We start from the raw sequence: 24,498 nt of genomic DNA, 5'->3' as shown, positions 1-24,498 counted from the left end.
TGGAGAGCACTGAACTGCTGAGCTCTGCAGAAGGCAAACTTGGTGTATGTGCAAAAGCACAATAAGCCAAGGAATGCTCATGGTGGCAAAGCCAGATAAGCACTTCTGCTGACATAGAGTTCTAAAGTACAAGGTCTCCTGCTAAGATAAGATAAGGAACTTATATGATCACTTTGTTGTTCTGTAAGCATCTGCATTATGTCCTAGATGTATGCACCAGTGACTTTGTTGCTAGTAGTTTTCTTTTCTTTTCTTTGTCCCTTTTTGTCTTTTTATCCTTTCTAGGGTTGCACTGGCAGCTTATGGAGGTTCCCAGGGCAGGCATCTAATCGGAGCTACAGCTGCTGGCCTATGCCAGAGCCACAGCCATGCCAGATCCAAGCCGTGTCTCCAACCTACACCAGAGCCCATGGGAACGCCAGATCCTTAACCCACTGAGTGAGGTCAGGGATCAAACCTGCAACCCCATGGTTCCTAGTCAGATTCGTTAACCACTGATACATGACAGGAACTCAAGCTAGTAGTTTTCTTTAATCTCACAAGGAGGTAACTTTGAAACTGCCTGTGCCTGTTTCTGTCCACTAACCTAAATACATCATCTTCTCTAATAAAAGTCATGTGGGCTAAAGCCTAGGGGCCTTTGTTATACAGAATGGAATGCTTCCTGGTCCCCCACTTTCTAACTGTAAAAGAGTCTCATGTGTTTTGTTATACTGCACCATTCCTCTTTCAGGATCTCCCATTGCCCTGCTGCACAGGATGCAGCACCTCATGGCCTGTTAACCATCTGTGTCAGCAAACAAACAAAACACCATTCTTTTAGTTTTCATATAAGATATATGGGTATATACATGCATATATACAAGGGTAAAAGTTAATAGGGAATTTATCTGGCTTGGCCATATTCCCTGTGAGTAGGCTAAAGCTCAGGTACACAGAAAGTCACGGGGTTAGGACTGCAGGCCTAAGATTGACCTGAAAAAATGGAATCAATGTGGTTTAGCCACACATTCTACCCCTGACACCTATATGGCCCACAAAATCTTATCTGCCATTCTTCCTTGAATATCCTAGGGCCAGATATTGGGAGGTAGCCTGAATGCCTATTCTGCAACAGCAATATAAAGAACAGCAAACACAATAAATCCCTGCTAAGACAATGGAGACTGCCTAACACAGCCATGCCCCATTTGCCTGGTAAGGAGTTTCTCTTTACTTACTGCTTTGATTAGAATGTCCAGCAACACTATGGCATTTTGGGTGTGTCATCATACTCATGCATCAGTTGAAAGTGTCCCAAAAACTTGGCTAGATCTTCCTATGTGGCCATCCTAGGATTTCCCCCACTGACAACACAGTCTCTTTACCCATGCCTGTTTCATTTTTTGGTCTTCTGGCTGGCTCACCAATTGTTCAAATGCGGAGATATTGAACATCTTCCAAAATGAGGAGATATTTTGAGGCTGAAAAAAAAAAAAAAACAGCAGGCAACTCCATAAAGTACACTTATGAACTTTATTGTGGGTAACTTATATACAGGTAAGGTTGGTGAGATTTTGACCCAGAATCATTCATAGCTGTACTACACACTGCTGGAAAAGGTATAGAATTTAAAAGTGTCAAACCTAAAGATAGACTCTGATTACTGTTACCAGGCCAGGTTCATTTGCCCGATATGTAGCAAGCCAAATGCTGAGATGATGAGGTTTGTAGCAGAGAAAAGTTTTATTCATGAGGCAGTCAAGAAAGAAGATGAATCTCAAATGCACCTCCTAAAGATAGGATTTGGGAATATCTATGGTATAAAGAGGTGGGATGGTCTGAGACATGGGAAAGGTGATGGGAAGTAAGAAAAGTGAGGTAATCAGCGGTCTGTACAAGTGTAGTTGCGCTTCATGGCTTTTCATAGGACATGTGTTCAGAAAATGGCAGTGTTACTATGTTCTGAGGGTGGAGTTTTTGGCCTTCTACTGTTACAAGATTGTCCATCTGACACTCAGGCCCAATTGGATAGTCTGTGGTTTCAACTGGTCTGAAAAAGGGAACCTAATTTCCTGAAAAACAACATAAGCAAACATTATTACAGTGACCCTTATGTCTGGAAACTAGGGGGAATTTAGTTTAAAATCAGCTAACATGAGTTCCCATTGTGGCTCAGCAGGTTAAGACTAGTATCCATGAGGATGTGGGTTCAATCCCTGGTCTTGCTCAGTGGGTCAAGGATCCAGCATTGCCATGAGCTGTGACCTAGTGTTGCTGTGGCTGTGACCTAGGCCAGTAGCTGCAGCTCCCTTCCACCCCTAGCCTGGGAAATTCCGTATGTCATTGGTGCGACCACAAAAAAAAAAAAAAAAAAAAAAATCTGCTAACAGCATGGAACTAAAAGCAAGCAAGGCAGGTTAGATTTGGTGGGCCTACTCAAGTTAGCTTTCAGTTTCCCTACGAAAGGAGAAGAACGTTCATGCTCAGAACTGAGTTTTTTTCCTCCCCTCAGGGGTCTTATGAGCATTATTACTCACAGATCATTAACCATCTGCGTCAGCAACACGTGGTCTCCCAATTTTCATATCAGATGAAGGCAAGTGTAGAAGTTGGTCAGGAAACTTCTGTGGCTCTGGTACATTCCTTGTGAGTAGGCTAGAGCTCAGTCATGCAGAAAGGGGAGGGGTTAGGACTGTGAGTTTGCAATGGAGCTGAAAAAACGGAGTCAATGTGGTTCAGCCACAGTACCTTCGCTTTATGTAAGGTGCTGGTCATTCTGATTTTTTTCTTTTTTTGGTCTTTTTGCCCTAGAAAGGGCTGCTCCCGTGACATATGGAGGTTCCCAGGCTAGGGGTCGAATCAGAGCTGTAGCTGCTGGCCTACGCCACAGCCAGAAAAACGCCGGATCCTTAACCTACTGAGCAAGGCCAGGGATCGAACCCACAACCTCATGGTTTCTAGTCAGATTCGTTAACCACTGCGCCATGACGGAAACTCCTGGTCATTCTGATTTTTCATCCTTTGTCTCAAATATATATGTGTATATATACATAAACGGTGTATTCGGGAGTTCCCATGCAGTGGTTAACGAATCCGACTAGGAACCATGAGATTGCAGGTTCGATCCCTGGCCTTGCTTAGTGGGTTAAGGATCCCGCGTAGCTGTGATCTGTGGTGTAGGTTGCAGACGAGGCTCGGATCCCGCATTGCTGTGGCTCTGGCATAGGCCAGCGGCTACAGCTCCGAATCCACCCCTAGCCTAGGAACCTCCATATCCCACAGAAGCGGCCCAAGAAAAATGGCAAAAAGACCAAAAACAAACAAACAAAAAAAAGCCGGTGTCTTCGACTTCTAATAGGCGTAATAGGTCTCGGAGTTTTCTGATAGACTATCTCCTGGTTTATAATTCTCAGCTTGGCTCAAATAAAATTTTCTATTTCTCCTTTAGATCGACTATTGATTATTTTTTCCTTGACAGGAGGAACTTGAGAGCACAAACGCGACAGAGGCAACAGGTGGGAGAAGAGAGCTCCGGCTCAATCCCGGCCTTCTTCTCCGCTCCCTCCCATTACTCCAGTTGGAGGCCGCCAGCAAAACAGACGGCAAGACCAACCCCAGTCTTCCTTGTCCTCTTGGGCTGGGACTGGAGAGAGCAAGCGAAAACGAGTCGTGCAAAGTAGGGCAAAGCAGGTGCGCATGCCTAGCAGGTCTCGAAAGAGGCGGGAGCTGGGGATAGATGCCAATACGCAAGCGCAGCAGGTCCCCTTAAAATAGGCGCGCGCTGCGCTAGGACTCAACACGCAGGCGCAGAGGCATCCCATAGAAGGGCCAGCGCCAGAGGGCATTAGCGCGCAGGCGTCCCGCCAGGGGGGGCGGAGCCCGAGATGTGGGCAGCGGATTTCCGGTTCCTGGAGCAACGAACGGTCGCGGCGGCGACAGCTACCGCTTCGGAGGAAGCGGCTGTGGAGAAGGAAGAAGGGAAGCTGGACGGGGCGGGAGTCAAAACCGGGACCCTCGTCATGGGTCCGCGAACCTAGAGCGGCGGAAGGTACCGGCCGGGAGCCGAGCTGGTGAGACAGTGGTGGGGGTGGAAATGAAGATCGCTCAGGCGGGGAATGGGGAAGAATTGAGGCTCAGAACGCTGATCGAGAGCAATGAAGGGCCCTCAGGCCGATGTGTAGGAGGAATGGCGGCGTCGGAATATTGAAAGGGAGTAATGGGGAGATTTAGGCGGAGGACGGGGAGGAATGGGGCTCAGAAGGCTGACAGGTGGAAGTGTCGGATCTTGGACGAGGACGGAGAGGAAAAGGGGAGGATCCGAACGCTGAGCGGGACATATCGGGGCCTCTCAGGTTAAGGAAAGAGAAATGGGGGTTTAGAACGCTGAAGGGGAGAAAAGAGGGATCTTCAGGCTAATAACGAGGGAAAATGGGGCTTTGGAATGCTGAAAGGGAGGGACGGGGTTCTCCTATAGAGGATGATGAGAGATAGGGGGTCAGAACACTGACAGTTAGGGATGGCATGATCTGGACCAAGAGGAAGAGGGGTGGGGAGTTCAGAATGCTGAAGGGAGAAATCAGGGTTTCTCAGGCTGATGAGAGGAATAGAGGATGAGGACGCTGAAGGGAACTTTTTAGCTTTGGAAGATGGAAATAGGGAGGTTTGGGGGCTTGGGAAGGACTTGAGTCTCAGAACACTGACAAAGGGAAAGTAAGGTGGGGAAGTCTTTCAGTTTGAGGAACAGAAGGAATGAAGGGTTATTCAGGTCAAAAATGTGGAGAATTTGGGGGACTCTCTGGCATAGGACACAGAAGAAATTGAGGCAATAACACCAAGGCAGCAGGATAAGAGGACAGCATAGAGGGAAGGAATGGGAAGGATAAAGGATTGCAAGAGAGAAATTAGTGACTCTTGGGTCAAGGAAGGGAATAAATGGGAGGTCAGGACACCGAGGTAGAGTACTGGGACTTTAGTCTGAGGAGGAGTCCTGTGGGGGCCTCTTGGACTGAGAATGGGAGGAATGAGGTCTCTCAGGCTGAGGATGGGGAGGGATGGGGATTAGGACCCTGAAAGTGAGGAATGCATTGAGGGTAGGGACCCTTGAGTTGAGGATGGGGCTACCAGATCAAGAAGGGGGATGAATGACACAAGCTGCTGGGCCCAGGACAGGAAAGAATGGAGTGGCGATGGGGGTTTTTCTCTTCCTTATATTGTCCAGTTGCTTGTGACAGGTCTTAGGTTTTAAACAAGCATTAATTGATGCCACCACACATTTGTGTGTCCTGGGGCACAGCATGTCCCTTCCTAGAGCCTCAGTTTCTCCCACTGCCCCCTCCATGTTGCAGGCCGCCGTTCCTTCCTGTGGCCCCCATGGCTGAGGACTGGCTGGACTGCCCGGCCCTGGGCCCTGGCTGGAAGCGCCGTGAGGTCTTTCGAAAGTCAGGTGCCACCTGCGGACGCTCAGACACCTATTACCAGAGGTACTGGGTGGGTTGTGGACAGAATCAGGGGTTAGAGCTGAGCCCGATTAGGCAGGGTAAAATCAGGGGGTGTGGTTAAATTTATGGGCAGGATTAAATTATGCATGTACAGTTGATCCTTATTATTTGCAGATTCCATATTTGCAAATTTGTTTACTCATTAAAATTTGTTTGTACCCCCAGAGTCATACTCACTGCTTTCATGGTCATTTGTGGATGTGCACAGAGCAGCAAAAAATAAGTTGCCTGATGCATGTGTTCCCAGCCGAGGTTGAATTAGGCTTTCTTCTTTTCAGCCCTTGTATTGTAAACAAGTATTCTTTTTGAGGTCTACTTAGCGTCTTGTTTTTTTTTTTTTTTTTTTTTTTTTTGCATTTTTTTTGTGGTTTTTAATGGTTATTTTTGCTGTTTATAGTTGTCCCCAAGTGTAGTGTTGATGTGCTGCCTAGTGTTCTAAGTGTAAGAAATCTGATGTGGTATAGGAGAAAATACATGTTAAATAAGCTTTGTTCAAGAATGAGTTGCAGTGCTGTTGGCAGTGAGTTCAATATTAATGAGTCAAAAAGGCAGTATACCTAGAAAAAGAAGAGGAAGTTTGCCAGTTAGTACATGAGACTGCTCTAGAAAGTGCTAAATTAACATCTATAGTATGTGATGAAGCTAAGGAAAAGGTGGGAGTTCTCTTGTGGATCAGCAGGTTAAGGATCCAGTGTTATCACTAGTGGCTTGGGTCACTGCTGTGGCACAGGTTTGATTTCTGGCCTGGGAACTTCCTCATGCCATGCATGTGGCCAAAAAAGGGGGGGGGAGAAGTGGATAAATGTATTGATCCATGAGATGATGACCAAAGTGTAGTAGATAGTGTTGTGAGGCTGAAAGCAAAGGACATTAATGATCATGTTACCTAGGGTTAGGAAAATGTTAAGCCTGTCTCAGCTAGTTCAGGCTGGCTCACACATTTTACAAGTTGATACATCGTGAAAAGTGTTAAATTTGCAAGGGAGTCAGGTTCTGCAGATCAGAGTCTGGAAGAATTTTAAAAACACCTGTTAAGTGTTATATGGATAAAGGGTTATCTAGAAGGGTAGCTAGCTTTTCAATGCTGATGAGATTAGCTTGTTTTAGAAGGACATTGACAAAGGAACCTATATAACACAGATGACTTCCAAAGCTCCTGGCTTTATGTCATTCAGAGGCCATGCAATTAATTATTTGTAAGAATAATATATTAAGCAGAGTGTCTTTAAACATAAATACACAGTATAAACAAGGTTATATACTGATCAATTGACAAAAATGTGACCAGAGGCTTGCAGGACCCTAACCTGTAGTTCCATTAGGCGTATTAGTTCTGTACTCACTAATTCAGTGTTCAAGATGATTTTATAGGACAGAATTACTGTGAATAATGAGAATTGACTATAAATACATGTACATGCATGTTTATAAACAAGCTACATTTAAAGGTTTAAGATCTTTTAGAATATATTATTGGTAGAGTTATTACATTTTCTGAACTTCTTTGTATATAAGTTGCTGGGGAAACCTGGAGAAATAAAGTTGTAAATACAGTTACATTTATTTATAGTTAGTTATATGCTTATTCACATATTTATAATTTGTATAAAACTTTCCAAATTTGTAAATATAAGTGCAATGATCAAGAACTGAAAAGGATCAGAGATTTTACCTTATTAGGGCAAGATAACAAGTGAACAGGTTGCAGTTTTGTGGATGCTGGTGGGAGACATGAGACTCCATCAGAAATGAAAGACAGTTTACTACTCACAGCAATAGCAGTATCCAGTATGTCATCATTATTGTGCCAGTTCCTCAAATGCCAATTCCCACAGGGTAACGTGAAGACGTCTGATTAGCACCTGCCCATGCCCTGGGTTGTGTTGTTGCAAAGGAACCCAGAGCTTAAGGAATCTCATCTTCTATAACGTTAGGACGGTAAGGGTGCCTTCCATTTGCTTTGGAAGGACACCCTATATCTTATCTTCCAAGGCTGATACTGTACACACATCCTTGAAAGGATAGTTCATAACAAAGGATTGTCAGTACTGCTCTTCTAAGGGCATGCAGAAATGCTAGAGACCTGTGGAATATTGTCTCCTGACATCAGTTATTTATACTTTGTATTGTATGTAGTTGCCTTTATTTATTTACAAATGTATGTACATTTACATGTATGCTTGTTTGTATACAGTTGACCCTTGAACAATGCTGGGATCTGGGGTGCCATTCCCCTGTGCAGTGGAAAATCCACGTATAATTTTTGACTCCTTAAAAACTTGATTAGTAGTAGCCTAATGTTGAGCTGCTAATGAATGAATTTTTATAATTTTTTTATGGCATAAAGTGTTGTAATCCTGTTCATAATACAGTATTGGAAACATTGTTACATTTTTAACAATACCACTTACCTGTGATGATAGGCAATTTCTCTAATTACCAGAGAGAGAAGCATACTGTACGGTAATGTAATTCTTTGAAAACAAAGTTGTAAGACAGTAAGAAAACTAATACATTAATTTTGTATTAAATATTACTCACCTCATGCCTCTAAAAGGATAAGCTATCCACTTCAAGTCTTGCACAGATGAATACATGATGATGATGACACAAAAACATCTCATACAGTTCTTGCTGTATAGTTGTTAGATTTTTCACATGAAGATACATGCAAACACGATAAATAAATATTAACTGTACAGCCTGATGATTATTTACTATTCATTAAGTGGAAGTGGATCATCATAAAGGTCTTCATCTTTGTTGTCTTCATGTTGAGTAGGCTGAGGAGGAGGAGGAAGGGAGGGATATGGTCTTGCTGAGGAGGGGTGGCAGAGGCAGAAGGAGGAGGAGGAGGAGGTGAGGAGGAGAGGCAAGCGCATTTGGTATAACCTTACAGAAATACATCATAATTTCTATTTGACTTTTTTTGCTTTTTGATTTCTCCAAAAATGTTTCTACACAGTACCAATCTTTCTTCTACCGTTTGCTTTAGTTTCAGTGTATATCATAGAAGGGTCCATGTTGTAAAAGAAATCAAATCCTTCTGCTAGATTGTCTCATGTCAGTTTTTTCTGGCACTATTTTTCCTTCATCTTCTTCCTCATCATCTGGTACTGGTTCAGCAGCATTTATCTCCATCAAATCATCTAGTGTTAGTTCCTCTGGTGTGGTGTCTCTTAGCTCTTGAATCCAAGATCCATTTCTTGAAACCCTTCATCCCCTCCCTTCTTTTTGCTGAATCTGTAATCTCTTTCATGATTTCCTTGATTGACTTGGTCATAAATCCCATGAAGTCATGCACAACATCTGGACATAGTTTTCTCCAGCAGGAATTTACTGTTTGGGGCTTGATAACGTTCATGATGTTCCCTTTATCAGAATTCTTTTCCATAGTGTTGACAATTCTTTTCATTGAGTACCATGTGTAAAGAGCCTTAAAGTTCCTTGTGACCACCCAATCTAGAGGCTGAATGTTTGAGGGCATATAGACTACTTCATTGCCTTTGGTATTGAACTCATGGTACTCTGGATGTCCAAGGACATTGTCCAAAAGAACTTTAAAAGCTGACTTTTAAAGTTCTTCTTGACTTCAGGGATATAGCATTGATGGAACCAATCCAGAGAAAGGGTTCTCACTGTCCAGGCCTTCTTGTACAATGAAAGACTGGCAGCTGGTGTTTATCTATTCCCTCTAAGGCTCAAGGGTTATCAGTTTTATAGATAAGGACAGTCCTGATCATGAACTTGACTGCATTTGCACAAAACAGTAGAGTTAGCCTATCTCTTCCTGCTTCAAATCCTGTTGCTCACTTCTCTTCCTTACAAATATCCAGGTATCCTTTGCAGTATTTCCCCCCCCCCCCCCGAATGTGGCACTTTTGTTTGCATTAAAAACCTATTCAGGCAAATATCCTTTCTCCTCAATGATTTTCTTAATGGCATCTGGGAACTTGTCTGCTGCCTCTTGGTTAACAGAGGCACTTTTTCTTTATCTTGATATTTTCTAAGCCAAACCTCTTTGTAAAATTATCAAACCATCCTTTGCTGGTATTAAATTCTTCAGCTTTAGAGCCTTCACCTTCCTGTGGCTTTAAGTTGTCATGTAACGACTTTGTCTGGAATCCTGTTGAAATGTATAGGTATAGCTTTCTTATAGCAATCCTGCACCCACATTAAAGTTGCATTTTCAGTACAAGATTAAAAGGTATATTGCAAAAAGTGCGTTTTCACGCCTGCTGGCGTAGCTGCAGTGACAGCTTCATGAATTTCCTTTTTTTTTTTTACAATAGTCCTTACGCTGGATTCATTAATCTTGAATTGGCGGGCAACCACAGCTGCAGACCTCAATCTACGGTACATATCAAGCAATTCAACTTTTTCTTGTAATGTCATGACTTTTCTTTCCTTCTTGGGAGCATTTTTAGCATCCATAGCCACACTTTGTGTGGTTCCCATAGTGTTATTCAAGGCTTACAGTATTGCAATAAAGATGATGAAAATGACGCAAGGACTGCAAGGGGTCACTTTCTACTGTGATGCGCAATTTACTGGAGAAACAAACTGCTTACTTGGAGATGATTTGCCTTCTGTGGCATTTTAAGCAGATTCTCGCAACACTTGAACTCACTTCAATAGCAACAGGAGGTAGCTATGGGATGATTACAGTGGTACGACATGTACTACAGTTAATTTTATGCAGTTATGATGTAATACTGCATTTTTATGTTTGTTTACATTTCTCTTGACTGTGAATGGTGCCATGTAGTCTTTAAGTATTTGTGTCCATACGTTTTGAAAAATTTTAACTTTTTATGATAGATTTAGGTATATTTTATGGTAGTAAATGATAAAATAGACTTTTATGCATTTATGACATACCTAACTTTATCTTAATTTTTTCAATATGTCTAGGCTACATGGTTCATCACAAATCTCCAAAAATAATTTTCCAATATAGTTACTGAAAAAAATCCATGCATAAGTGGACCCGTGTAATTCAAACCTGTGTTGTTCAAGGGCCAGCTGTTTAAAACATTTGTTTGTTTCTTTCATAAGCTTTCTTTGTTTACGTATTTAGTATGTAATGCTAACACAGTTACATATTATTTAATATATTTGTGTTCCTGTTTGTGTTTATTTTCACTTACATGGAATACCACTAGTAGCACATGTTATAAATAGGTGCATATCTGCACCTATATGTTTATGTTATTCATTAATGTTTGTACACATGTTGATATTTATACACCTTTTTTATTCCTACTGTTTAGGGTTATTTGGGGTAGGGCCTGGATGGGGCTCGTAGGCTCATCTCAGTCTGCCTCCTGTATTCCACCAGCTCTGCAGACCTATTCACCAGCCCAGTGGGAGGGTTGAGAGGGTGGAGTGGCAGTGGCTCCACCTGGGTACCAACCCATCCTGGCTACCCTCAGCCCCACAGGAGACAGGATCCGAAGCAAAGTTGAGCTCACCCGATACCTGGGCCCTGCGTGTGACCTCTCCCTCTTTGACTTCAAACAAGGCATCTTGTGCTATCCAGCCCCTAAGGTACAAGACACTGTGCGGTACCCAGGCTGGGGTGGCTGAGCTACCTAATACCCACCCACTGACATGTGTTCTTCCTGCCCTTGCTCTTATCTCCAGGCCCATTCCTTGGCTGTCCCCAGCAGGAAGCGGAAGAAGCCTTCAAAGCCAGCCAAGGCTCGGAAACGTCAGGTTGGCCCCCAAAAGAGTGAGGTCAGGAAGGAGACCCCAAGGGATGAGACCAAGGCTGACGCTAACCCAGCCCCAGCTTCACTTCCTGCACCTGGGTGAGTGTTGGTCTAGTGAGCCAAATCCATGAGGGTTGTGTTTGGGGGTACATTCAGGGCCCCACACCCATGTCTTCCATCCCAGGTGCTGTGAGAACTGTGGAATCAGCTTCTCAGGGGATGGTACCCGAAGGCAGAGGCTCAAGACTTTGTGCAAGGACTGCCGAGGTGAGTGGCCCCTGGGGCACTGGGAGGTAGAGCTGGAGCAGGCCTGGAGCTCTAAGGCTAGGAAACGGGTGTCTGGCTAGAGGTTGAATGGTAGATGTTAGGGCAGAGGCAGTGGTGAGGTCAGATATCTGATGCTCCCTTTACATTTCTCTTCTACTCTCTCCCTCCCTGAAGCACAGAGAATTGCTTTCAACCGGGAGCAGAGGATGTTTAAGGTAAGCACGACCTGCCTCCTCCTCACAGGTGTGCGGTGGGAGCAGGATGTGATGGGGGCTGGTGAGGGTCTGAAGGAGCAGTGATGAATCCGCAGGGTGTCAGGGTCATTTTGTGGGTAGCAAGCTGAAGTCAGCCGACTAAAGGGAGTGAATGGGCTGTCAGTGGATACAGGGAAATAGTAGACATTGTTACAGCCTCAGTGACGGTGGCTAATCAGTAATTTTCAGACAGTGAGGAGGCAAATGATTAGCAGACATGGTGATGGGGGCTAATATGGAGTCAGCAGACACGTGAGAGGCAGTGCTCCCAGAGCCAGTCTGCGTGGACCTGTGACCTTGCCCCACCCATTCCCGGCAGCGTGTGGGCTGTGGGGAGTGCACAGCCTGCCAGGTAACAGAAGACTGTGGGGCCTGCTCCACCTGCCTTCTGCAGTTGCCCCATGACGTGGCATCGGGGCTGTTCTGCAAGTGTGAGCAAAGACGGTGCCTCCGGATTGTGGAAAGGGTGAGTTGGGCAGGTGGGGTGGGCCCAAGGCTCACATGAGCTCCTGGTCCTCATAATCCTGGCCCCATGCATCATATCTCTGGCTCCCCCTACAGAGCCGAGGATGTGGAGTATGCCGGGGCTGTCAGACCCGAGAGGACTGTGGGCGTTGTCGAGTCTGCCTTCGCCCTCCCCGCCCTGGTCTCAGGCGCCAGTGGAAGTGCGTCCAGCGGCGTTGCTTACGGGTGAGTCAGGCTGGAGGGGCCAGTGTTGGTGGGCTGGGGCAGAGCTCATTCTGCTGTTAAAGCTGCTGCCGCTGCTACTTTCTTCCAACTTGGACTTGCCAACCTCATGTCTTCTTTTTTCTCCCACCTGTGCTCACCTCTCTGGCCCCACCTACCTGCCCCTGTCTGCCAGCACCTTGCCCATCGCCTCCGTCGCCACCATCAGCGATGTCAACGACGCCCTTCCCTAGCTGTGGCTCCCCCTGCTGTGAGTGCCCCCCCCACCACACACACTCTGCCTGCCTGTCCCACACGCATGCTTTTTCTGCACATCTTGGGGAAGGAAGGTAGTCCTGTGTCTGCCTGGTGCCGCCAAGCCTAAACTATCCTTTCTGTTTTCTCTTAGGGTAAACATGGCCGCCGCAGGGGAGGCTGTGACTCCAAGGTAGCTCCACGGCGGCGGTCCCGAGCACAGCCACTGCCTCCGCTTCTCCCGTCACAGCCTCCAGAGTCTCCAGAGCTGGTGAGGCCCTAGTAGGCAGGGGGAAGGCACAACTGTAACCCGACCCAGTACCTGCCCTGACCCCACCCCATTTGCCTCTGCAGCACCCCAGAACCCTGGCCCCCTTGCCACGTGCCGAATTCATCTATTACTGTGTAGACGAGGACGAGCTAGTGAGTGGCTTCACCCTACTTGGACAACCCTAGACTCCAGGGCATTTGGTTAACGCCAAAGACACAGATGTTGCAATGGGCCTAATAAGGGAATAGTAAGGCACAGTGATGGATACCAGTATGGGAGGAGCAGACAATGGGGGAGGAACAGCAGGTGTAGTGATAGTACCTAATGTCAGGTGAACCAATACTCTGGCAGGGCTAATAAAGGAAAAGCTGGTACAGTGACTCAAGTTCATGTAGAATGAGCACACATTGCAGGCACAATGATGTGAGCTAACAGAATGTCAGCAAAATCCTGCCGGAAGCAGGCATCAGGGATATTGTCTTGGTGACTAGTAGGGGACTAGCAGGTAGAATGATGGATACTGTACTGGAGCAGCCACAGTCCTCATGGTACTGAGGGCCATCTGGTGCAGTGATGGTGCCCACTATTGGACTAGTGGGGAGTCAGGCTAAGACTAATGTGCCACCAGTTCCCTCCAGTGGGGCTAGTGGAGGAGTGACAGGAGGAACATTGTAATTGTCCTAGTGGCAGCACCCACCATCTCCCTGTTCCCCAGCAGCCTTATACGAACCGCCGGCAGAATCGCAAGTGTGGGGCCTGTACAGCCTGCCTGCGGCGGATGGACTGTGGCCACTGTGACTTCTGCTGTGACAAGCCCAAATTTGGGGGCAGCAACCAGAAGCGCCAGAAATGTCGTTGGCGCCAATGCCTGCAGTTTGCTATGGTGGGTACAGCAGGAAGGGTCATGTGGGTGGGATGAATACAGCCAGGTCTTCCAGTGCCTGGGAGGGGTGGGCAGGACTGGTAGGGGGATGGGAACAGGCCAGATGGGAACTGCAGTTTTAGAGCAGTGAATGGGGCAATGGGTTTGGCTAAGATTTGCAGACATTAGGCTGGGGTAAATGAAGAATCTGGGGGACAATGGCCTTATTAACAGGCTCGATGATGAGGGCCTCATATATAAGCAGATTCTGTGCTGGGACTAATGGGGGGATTTGCCGGCATATTGATTGGGGCAGGGTAGTGTGATTGGTCATTGTACCAGATAGCCATAACACCCCATCTCTCTTCACAGAAGCGGCTGCTGCCAAGTGTCTGGGCAGGGTCTGAGGATGGGTCAGAGCCGCCCCCACCTTACCCTCGTCGAAAAAGGCCTTGCTCTACTCGAAGGCCTCGTCTGGGTCAGACCCTGAAGCCTCCCTTGGCCACACCTACAGCCCGACGAGACCATACCCAGACTTCAATGAAGCAGGAAACGGGCGGTGGCTTTGTGCTGCCCCCACCTGGCACTGACCTTGTGTTCTTACGGGAGGGTGCAAGCAGTCCTGTGCAGGTGCCTGGCCCAGCTCCAGCTTCCACAGAAGCTTTGTTGCAGGTGAGGATCCCATGATATCCTGCCTTTCTCAACCCCACCCAGCCTCGTGCCAGGAAGCTGGGACCAAGTCTGCTGCAATCCTCCTTCACACAGGAGGCCCAGTGCCCTGGCCTGAGTTGGGTTGTGGCCTTACCCCAGGTGAAGCAAGAGAAGGCGGATGCCCAGGAAGACTGGACACCGGGCACAGCCATCCTGACTTCTCCTGTATTGCTGCCGGGCTGCCCCAGCAAGGTGGGGGCCAGTGATGGGTGGTCTGTGAGCAGAATGATGGGGAGCCATGATGGTGGTTCTTTGAGCAAAGTAACAGGCATGCTGATTACAGCCTCTCACAGAATTATCCCGCCTGTCTGATAGATGCCGCACCCTCCTCAGGCAACTAGTTTTGCCTGCTTTGCTGCCCAGCTTACAGAAAATGGAAGTCTAAGAGGAGTGGGAAAGGTTTGTAGGCAGAGAGATGGTTTTTCTGTGCTCAGGTGTGACAAAAGTGGGATTGTCAGCACAGTGACAGGTTGGCTGATAGGAACACTTTCTTCAGGCCAGCTCTGTTCTTCTGACAGCTGTCCATTTCCCACCTCTCCCAGACAGTAGATCCAGGCCTTCCAGCTGTGAAGCAAGAGCCACCTGACCCTGAGGAGGACAAGGAGGAGAACAAGGATGACTCTGCCTCTGACTTGGCCCCAGAGGAGGAGGCAGGAGGGGCTGGCACGCCCGTGGTCAGTGCTGGGGGACACCTCACCCTGCCCTGACTCTGCTTTAGCCCAGCGGCTGTGTTGACCCTGATGTTAATTCTTCCCTAGATCACGGAGATTTTCAGCCTGGGTGGAACCCGCCTCCGGGACACAGCAGTCTGGTTGCCAAGGTGTGCCCCGCACAGTGAGGGGTGGGGTGGGGCGGGTGCTGGTCAGGTGCGGGCCCTGAGTTTTGAAAGTAATAGCCAGCGTTTTGGCATGGTGTAGTGTGAGTTAAAGGCCCCACGCCACTGCTTTGATCACATTTAGTGAAGGGGTATGTACAGGACGCTAGAAATTTCTCCTGAGGTCTAGATCAGGGCTCTCTTTGAGAAGGGTTATGGGAAGTGACTGGGGGGAGAGGACTTGGTACCCTGTGAGGAGATTTTAAAGAGAAAGGAAGATAAGGAAAGCCTATCCCCTATCTAAGAAAATCCACAGGGATTAAACTTAATATATAATTTCTTACAAAGAATCATTATTTGGGGTGTTGAAGGCCTGTGGAGCCTCCAACAGATGAATGAGTGGGCTGAGCAGTGGTGGGAAGGTAGGAGATCTGGGTTCTAAGATGGCTTTGTGACCTGGATCCACACAACTCTATGATCTGGGACTAGTCCTGCCTCTCCTAGAGTATTCTCTGTGGAGGGGGTTTGGCTGTGTTTCTTGAGCCTTTCTGAAACTGTTCCAATTGCTGCACAGAACTATCCCTACAGGCATGGCAGTAGAAGGAAGGATAGGTGCCTTTAAGTACTGGGACAGTGGGAGGAGAACAAGGGAATACTGCCTCCTGCAGAACACAGACAGCCTTGCACAGAGCCTCAGACCCAGGCACATAAACTGTTGGCCTAAGCACCTGGACTCCATTTTTCTTGCAAACTAGTATCTGCAGGCCGGGCTCCTCCACCTGCACTTGGGCAAGTACTGAGGTACTGATTGAGGACCTGCTGTGTACACTGCAGTGTGGCGGGTACAGTGGTGAATCAGTGACTCTGGAAGGCTTATCCTTCAGGAGACACAGGATTCCTGCCTTCAGGAAGCTTATAATCCAACAGGGAAACAGTTTCTCCTCTGCATGAAATCATTACATGTTAATGGAGAAGGTAACAATTTGCTTGTGGGCTATGTTGTTGGTAATGGAAGATTTTCAGAGAGAGAGAAAAGGGATAATTAAGGGGAATTGGATGGCAGATACAGAAGAGTAGGAAATGGTTTTGTAATGCTCCATTGTGCATATAGGGAACTTCATTCAACATACAGACCTGCTCCCTCTTCTCTAGGTCCAAGGACCTTAAAAAACCTGGAGCTAGAAAGCAGTAGACTGGAGGCTTCTGCAGACTGTAGGACTCAAGGTGATATTTACAGACCGACTCTATGAGAGACAACACTGATCTGCTCAGAGGCCGGACCATAGATGGATTGCCAGGGCTTGTGTGGGAATCAATAGGAACTGGGAAAACCTACCACCAAATACGAGGAGCAGGCCTGCTCAGTACTTTGAGCTTATAGAGGAAGTAAGCAGAAAAGGAAAAAAAGAGTAGAAAGTTGTTCTGTCTGCTCCAATCGGTGCAAATCCCAGGAGTCTGAGTGCTAAGAAGTGTGGATATTAAGGAGGGGGGGAGTTGGGGTGGGGGAGGGGATGTAATTTAAAGCCACCTTCAGCCTAAACAAGCCATCATCATAAATAATTTTAAGTGGCTTTGGATGAGACCTGGCAGTGTCTCTAAACATTTCCTCAGGGAGACAGCAGTTGAGAATGTAATGTAAATAAGTGAGGAAAGGAACTGCTCTTTGGTGAGTTCCTCTTATGGACCTAATTTATTTAATACTCAATATAGTCTTTGTAGGAAGGCATTGATTTGGCCCCTTTTTGCAGACAGTAAAACTGAGACTCAAATTAAATAACTTGTCCAGTGTCAAACAGCTAGTGTTGATAGAGCCTAGAATCAAACCTAGGATTGTAAAAGCCTTGTTCTAAGTTAAGCCACTAAACTGTAAACTATAACCTATATCCAATAGTGTATAATAATGTTATAGTAACAGAAGTTTCCAGTGACCTTGAAAACAAGATGGATTTCTCTAAGCATTAAAACAAATCCCTTACATTGCTGCCCCGGGGATGGTTTTAGGGAGTGCCAAGGCAGCGTGGATGTGGATGGTGTCACCTTAGCAGAGCATCTGTGCCTCCCGAGACTGGGTTCTTCCCAGGACTTGGGTGCTGCATAGAATTTCTCAAACACTAAAGGGCATCCTTTCCCACAGGCTGCTGCTTGTTATAGTCACTTCCTATCCTCAGCCAAAGCAATCTTCAGAAGTAAAGCTCCTGACCTGGCTCATCTTTCCTCACAAATTGCGTCCCCTGTTCCTTGGTGACCTTTGTGCTTGGTTTCTGCTCTCAGCCCCTATCTGCTAGGAATCTGAGATCCTGCTTCAAGTCCTGCCTAAGGGCTAGTCTTGGAGCTCAGCCCTGCCTCACTTTTTATTCTTCATAAAGTGCCAAAAAGATTAGACCTGTGATTCATTACTTAGTTAGCTTTACAGGGCTGGAGCTGAGTGCATGCCTCCATAAATTTGGTAGCCTCTCTGCCTCCCTTGCCTTACTCTAGTCCCAGCCCTGTAGCTTTAGATAATTCAGATGTAGATGAAACATTTCTTCTAATTCATACAGTCCTCTGCTGCCCGCCTCTGCTCCTTCTTTTGCCTCACCCTACTTACTTCAGCCAGAGTCAAGACTGGATAATTGTTTTGCTGCCCCCAGGGTCCAGCCACCCAACCCCTAGTATCCTGGTAATTTTAACAGTAGTGTCCTAAGTGAAAGTTATTTGAGTAGCATTCTGACTCGAGAGATAAAAGAGTGTGGTTACTGTGTGAATCAGGATACAATCAGAAAAGCAGCACCACTAATATAAAGATTATACATATGTGTGTGTATTTGTATATATAAAGATGTATTATTTTAAGGGATTTATTATAGGGATTGACCTTATGCAGTGGTGGGAGCATTGAACAGTCTCTTAAGGCTGTCGTCTTTGCATCTAATGCTGGAGCTTGAAGTCTGCAGGACAGGCAATCGAGAAGGGAAGAAGGATGTAAAGTGTGGGAGACCAAGGACACACTGGCGCCCATGAGCACGAGCTGGAACCCACGAGGATGGCCTGGAACCCATGTCAGCCTCTCCCCACCTCCAACTTCGATGATATGGGTGTCCTGCAGAAGAAGCTGGTGCCCTTCATCACAGAGTTAAATATGCATCTGGCCTAGGAATTAGAGAAGCTGAAGGAAGATCCTGGGGAAGGTGGAGTAGCTACAGGCCTGGCTGCAGGTCTGCCTGCTGCCCCATACCAACGAGGTGAGCCAGCAGATAAATGACAACATGTGTGAACTGCAACAGTGCCTGGTGCCCCTGCACCAACCTTCCAAGTAAAAACAATGTGCTGCTGCTTCACTTCTGCCCTCCAGTTATGATGCTAAATGTTTCTTGTGGCCCGTCCTAACCGGAAGCATACGGGGAAGGGAGTACTGGGAAACGTAGCCTAGTCAAGGTGACACATTACAAAGCTACCCTGCCGTGAATCAGCTCCCAAGGGTCTCACTACTCACCTGAGGATTACTTGATAACGCTACGTTGCTGAAAATGCAGAGCTGAAGACCATGGATTTCATGGTGATCCCAGCAAGATCAGAAATTCTGTCAAGCCCAACCAGAAAAAATCTTGCTGGTCTCGGTATTTTTGTGTCAGTCAAGTCTTGAGAACCTGGCCTATGTAGGGACTGTACTTAATACTGGGGTTCAGGAATGAACAAGATAAAGTCCATGCATTTTTATTAAATACATCCGTATGTATTTACAAATGGTGAATGGATTTCCAGCTTTATCATGGAACTTAATGGTGAAAATACAGAATTCGGGAAGCTGTTGGGAGGACCTCCCTTGTGTGAACCTTGTTGGGGCCCAATAGGCATTGGGAATAATATAAATAGTTTTTATCTTTATGCTGTTCTATTTTAAAATTATTTTTAAATGATTTTATTGTCCCATGTACTGATTTATACACTTAGTGTTTCTTTTGAGAATGTCTTGATGGTGCTTAAGTGTTGATTGACTGCCTCTGAGAAAGTGGTATAGTGGTTCACAAGCAGGATCAAGGTCAGGTTCTATCCAAGGACCTTAGATGAATCACTTCTCTTAGGCCTGCAGGGGGACTTGGTCCCACCAGGCTTGGCACCTGGCCTGGCTCCTCCACTCTCTGAATGTGCCCGCCAGGGGCCACTGGGATTTCGGTCTTACCACCAGGGCTTGAAAGACGCTGTCCGTCATCCCTGGCTTGGGCAGCCCTGGGGCGTGACCTCCACCTGGCAAGACTTTCTGTCCCTGAGCTGGCTTGGAGGGGGAAGCCAACTCTCCTCTTCGCAAAAACTCAGCAGGCAAAACCAAACTGGAACTAAATTATGGGGCGCGCCAGGGTGAGGGCACGGCACGTGCTCAGGACTGATGCTGGGATGTTCCAGGGCAGCCAGGTGTCGCCAAGGGTCTTCTTCTGATGCTGAAAATTCAATGGGATCCTCTGAGCTGTAGGACCTTGGAGGTTCCTGATGAGTGCCTGAATCTCAGTGGCTTTTACCAAACCCTTACCCCCTGTTGAGGGCATTTTCATTGCCTCCCATTTACCCCAAGGCTGTGGTGTCAAGGGTGGTTCCATCCAGACCAGCCAGCTGGCCAGGTACTCCTGGGACACGAAGATCAAGGAACCGGCCCTCAGGCCCCCCACCAGGAAACAGACGACCATCTAATTTCTTTCTTTTTTGTTTGTTTCAGGCTACGTAAACTCTTAGCAGTAAATGAAAATGAGTATTTTACTGAACTGCAATTGAAAGAAGAAGCATTATAGGAGATTAAAGACAAAATGAGAATTTTTAAAAGATTGTAAAAGAGAAGAGAGACACTATTTTGTGGCTGAGAAAGGCTGAACCAGCAATTCAGGAAATGGAGTCCAAACCTAGAAACGTACCGCATACAAAATCTGAAGTAGGCGGATTATAAATGATTAAGGAATGCCAGTCTATAGTAAATTGCGGTGTTAAAATGGGATGCACAGTATTAGTTGTATTTTGGTTATTACACGTTAGTGACCGACTAGGTGCTGATTTTTTTTCTGTGCTGTAATAATAGTTTTATGTTCGCCATCACTTTAGAATGAGAGGACCAAAGTGTCATTCTTATTTGGCTTTTAGGTAATTAACTGCCACCTTGCTCTTGACCAGAATTACAGCTGTGGTCTCCGTTTGTGCTGAGGGCCCCTTCTGGGTTTCCTGACCTGTGTTTGTTTTCCTGCCTGGGATCCGGAATCTCAGAGCCTGATTACTTTCCATTCTGATCCACATACTAGCCCTGGCCCTGGTTTTTTCTGCTTCTGGCCAGGTTGTATCACTGCACTGCCAGCCCCTCTGATCTGCCCCTCCCATTCCTAGGGTACTGTCAAGTCTAAACCCTTGTTTCCTGATGTTATTAACACATTTTTTGGTTACCGGTTGGGTTGGCCGACAAAGCAGTTGGGCACGCTCAGCTTTAATCGTTTTAACTGTAAAATCAGGATAAAACCTGCTGTCCCATCAACCTTTTATTTGTGAGGCTCAAAGTTTTTATGTGTGAAAATACCTTGCAAATTCCTGTAAAGAACTAGGCAAATAAGGATGTCCTCCAAATTTAACCCGCCCACAAAATGCCCATTAACCTTTCTCATGCTTTTAGACTGATTACGGAATATAAATAGCAAAGTCAATTTTAATGAAATTAGATCTTCGACTTCACTTCGGGTTAAGGAGGCCTCTTTTTTTCCTGCTATTCGATGAACCTTATGCGAAGGGAACGAGGTCGGCGGGAGGCCTGGCCAAGGGCGGGGTGAAGACTGAGCCGACTCAGCTCTTCCGCTCCAAGAGGAAGTCGCGAGTGCTGGCGTCTCTGGTCACCATGGTGACGGGACCAACTTCCGTCCCACTCACCTGCCTCTAGCCCCGCGAGGCGCACCATGGCAACCAGGCTTGTGCGTCGCGGAAGCTGGTCACCCGGTTTGCAGTGGTTGGGGAAACGGCGGACGCCGTCCCCCATCCCTAAGGGACTCGAAAATGTACAGTCAGCGGTTTGGCATCGTACAGCGGGAAGTTAAGGGCCCCACTCCCAAAGTGGTGATCATGGTAAGCACGGGGTGTGTATGCGGGACCCTACCGCTTTCTGCATCTTCCCCCAGCTCAGCCCACCCTGGACTCTCACGGGAACAGGTGTCTGATGCTGCAGCTTGAATTTTGGAAGAGGGCAGGGTAAGGTCTCTTGCCTAGCTCTCCTGCTCTATCTCTCCCTATCTCCCCAAACCCCGTGTCAGTTAAAATATTTAGTTTCTGTATTTGGAGAATCACCGCTTGAGATCTTGAGGATTTTCAGTCTTACAAGACTTCTGAAAGAGATTGTCCTCTTGAGGTGAGAAGTGTGTGTCAAGGAAAGGGGGCTGGGCCAGGTGACAGGAAATCTGGGGTCTGGGCTGCCAGTGATTCAGCTGTTTGATCCTGGGCTATGTGTAGACCCCTTGGAAAATTGTGGAAGGAGGATTGGGCTGTGAGGGGTTGTGTGTGGTTGTAGAGCCTTTCCTTTGTTGACTCAAGGGTAACAGAAGTATCCCTGCAGGCCTGGAAATAGGAGGTTGCTTGCCTTTGCCTTTAAGGCTGGGGTGGTGGTAGGAGGGCAGGGGAATGCTGCATGCTGCAGGATTTGATGGGTCTAGCTCAGAACCCCAAACACTTGGCCCCTGCACCCACATCCCTTTGTTCCTACACACTACAGGCTGGAAAACCTCCATGTGTAGTTAGGCAATTGTAGCGGTATTACTTGAGTCCCTGCTGTATGCACAGCTCTGTGGGAGATAGAGGGGTGGATACAGGGGAAGTCTGCTCCCTCTTCTCTAGGTCCAAGGACTATAGGATCCGGAAATCAGTTGCCTGTAGTCTATTACAGTCTACAGGGTTCAAGGTGATCATTATAGACAAATTTTATTAGGGACAGAAATTGATGTACTTTGGCTTCTGTATCCAAACACAGAGCTTAGGGACTGGGCTGTTTGTCAGGTCTTATTACCTGTGTTGGGACCCAATAAGGATTTCTGTTCTACCAACTTATTACCAACCAGAGAAGCAGGTCTGTTGAATACTTTGAGTTATAGAAGAATAAAAAGGAAAAGGAAAAAGTCAGAGCTAGTATGTCTCAGATGCCAGAGTTGATAAGAAGTGTGAGTGGTAGTGGTTGCAAAGTTGTGGTGGGAGAAGAATTAAAGCCACCAGACATGAGACTCGGATGCTAAACAATTCCTCCAGGAGAAGGTGGTGAAAGATGTATTGCATGAAGTAATGGAGAAGCAAAAGGAGCAGCTGTTTGGTGAGTGCCTCCTAGGACCCAATCATTTACTTCTCAAAATAATTTTTTGGGAGAACATTTATTTTGCTCATTTTGACAGATGAGAAAACAGACTCAAAAGAGATTAAGTAACTTTCTCCAGATCACACAATTAGTCATCAGTAGAGTCCAGAATCAAACCTAGAATCTGTAAGACTTCATTCTTTAAGACATTAAACTATAAACTAATAATAGAAACTAATCTGAGATGTTATAGTTACAGAAGCCTTCAGTGACCTTAAAAGTACAGGGTAGTTATTTAACCCTTTTTTTCTGATTTTAGCATGGTTTAAGAATTTTGCAGTGTACAATACGGTGGCCACTAGCCACAAATGGCTTTTTAGCACTTGAAATATGCCTAGAGTCACATGTTGAGATGATAATATTTTGGATAAACTGGATTAATAAAAATCTATGATTAAAATTAATTTCCCCGGTTTCTTTTTACTTTTTAAAATACAGCTACTAGAAAATGTTAAATTATAGATCTGGTTTATATTATATTTCCGTTAAACAGTACAGGTTTTGAGTACATAATGCCAAGACCGTGCATGGATTGGCACCACCCTGATGTTAGAGAACTCCCAAATCATACCTTATTCATCCTGGTACAGGATCCTTCCTAACCACAGAGTCCTACACAGGATGCCCAACCTTAGTGGGCTTCCTAATCCCCTGTTACTGCTCAGGGTGTTTCTCATCACCTTCCACCCCTATTCTTCTCTTCAGTCAAAATGTACTTAGGCCTGGTTCTTGCCCTGACAACTTAAAACAATTGGTTTCTGATGACCTTGGTGCTTTGTTCCTATTCTCAGCCCATATGTCTATTGGGAGCCTGAGTTCCTGTATGTATCCTGCCCAGAGTGCAGTCTTTACCCTGTTCTGCTTTGTTGTCACTGAATCTGCATTCATAAAATGCCATGCATATTGGAGAATGGTAGTTTGTTAACTAAATCTAGGCTCTAAATAATTTGGATAAATTTGCTATTTCCTGTGATGTAATCCTCAACATCATCTTCTGTCTCCAACCCACCTCTGCCTTGCATTATTTTGTTCAACTAAATCTAGGTGCTTATATGTATACCCTGAACCCTGAATCTTTTCATGAAGCTATCTTCAAATATTGATTTTCTTTCCCTAGGAGACTCCTTTAAGTCCCAATGCCAGTGTCCTTTTAATCCTGACAGTGATGTTCTAAGTGTAAATGATCAGATTGATTCTCTACCACATGGGTTAAAAGCTTTGTTGCTGTAAATCAGCACACTAGAATCACACTACTCACCTAAGGACGATTTGATAAAACTGGCTGAAAATTCAGAGTCCAAGACCATAAATTCCTTGCTGGCCCCAAGGGAAGCAGGAATCACATCATGCCTAGTCATAAACATTGTTTCATTCATTCATCTTTCTCATTCATTGATTCACATTGAGACTCTCATGCTGATAGGCATGCAATGCTAGGAATACAGAAATGAAAAAGATAAATTCCATATGATTTTACTAAATGTGTCACTATACATTCACAATGGTGTATGCATTTCCAATTTTTTGGTGGAAGTTTGTGTAAAATGAATATGTTTACAGAAATTCAAGTTACCTAAAAATGTCAGGAGCACAGCTGTTGCATTAAACTTCTGGGCACAAGAGAAATAGGAATAAAGTTCTTCCATTAGTCCCCCCCCTTTTTTCCTTTTCCTTCTTTACCTCTCTCTCTTTGTATCTTCCTACTTCCTTTTCAGTGAACGGCTTTTCATTGTCACAACTCATGTATATCCTATATAACTAGAGAGTAGTATCTTAACTGAAAGAGTTTTTGATGGTGATAATTATGCTGTCTGCTGCTGAGAAATCATGTGGGATAGTGGGTGGCAAGATCAAGGTCAGGAATTAGAAGA

At 46.0% G+C, this 24,498-nt stretch overlaps 2 protein-coding genes across 55 annotated transcripts in view; both read left to right on the top strand.

The window, feature by feature from the left end:
- Positions 1–3,897: 3,897 nt before the first annotated feature.
- Positions 3,898–23,031, top strand: MBD1 (methyl-CpG binding domain protein 1). Of its 50 annotated transcripts, none has more exons than XM_084965781.1 (17): positions 3,898–4,052; positions 5,328–5,462; positions 10,916–11,030; positions 11,127–11,293; positions 11,379–11,461; positions 11,636–11,676; positions 12,035–12,181; positions 12,277–12,405; positions 12,578–12,652; positions 12,791–12,907; positions 12,991–13,059; positions 13,626–13,790; positions 14,142–14,441; positions 14,580–14,672; positions 15,023–15,154; positions 15,239–15,300; positions 19,982–23,031. In XM_084965781.1, exons 2-17 carry the CDS (start codon positions 5,353–5,355, stop codon positions 20,052–20,054), a joined length of 1,878 nt encoding a protein of 625 aa, XP_084821907.1. In that variant the 5' UTR covers positions 3,898–4,052; positions 5,328–5,352; the 3' UTR covers positions 20,055–23,031. The 50 variants fall into 50 exon arrangements, with proteins under 50 accessions (XP_084821907.1, XP_084821883.1, XP_020948767.1 ...); XM_084965757.1 differs by having other exon boundaries at positions 14,535–14,672; XM_021093108.2 differs by having other exon boundaries at positions 13,623–13,790.
- The window catches only part of CFAP53 (cilia and flagella associated protein 53), a 51,819-nt gene continuing 48,543 nt past the window's right edge, over positions 21,223–24,498 (top strand). For 3 of the 5 annotated variants that reach the window (XR_014808891.1, XM_084966027.1, XM_005654423.4), the window contains exon 1: positions 21,223–21,357. Coding sequence is in view for 2 of the 5 variants with exons in the window: in XM_084966027.1 (XP_084822153.1) it covers positions 21,289–21,357 (69 nt within the window). In the remaining 3 variants the exon portion in view is untranslated. Of the gene's footprint in view, positions 22,586–24,498 lie in introns of all 5 variants that reach the window. The other 2 variants (XM_084966036.1, XM_084966023.1) reach the window with 1 other exon arrangement.

This window comes from Sus scrofa, chromosome 1 (genome assembly GCF_054392235.1).
Source record: "Sus scrofa isolate SSC_HxYL_T2T_F1_AM1 chromosome 1, Sscrofa_HxYL_maternal_Yorkshire_Landrace_v2.0, whole genome shotgun sequence".
Classification (NCBI taxonomy): domain Eukaryota; kingdom Metazoa; phylum Chordata; class Mammalia; order Artiodactyla; family Suidae; genus Sus; species Sus scrofa.
This window is presented reverse-complemented; position numbering and strand designations above follow the sequence as displayed.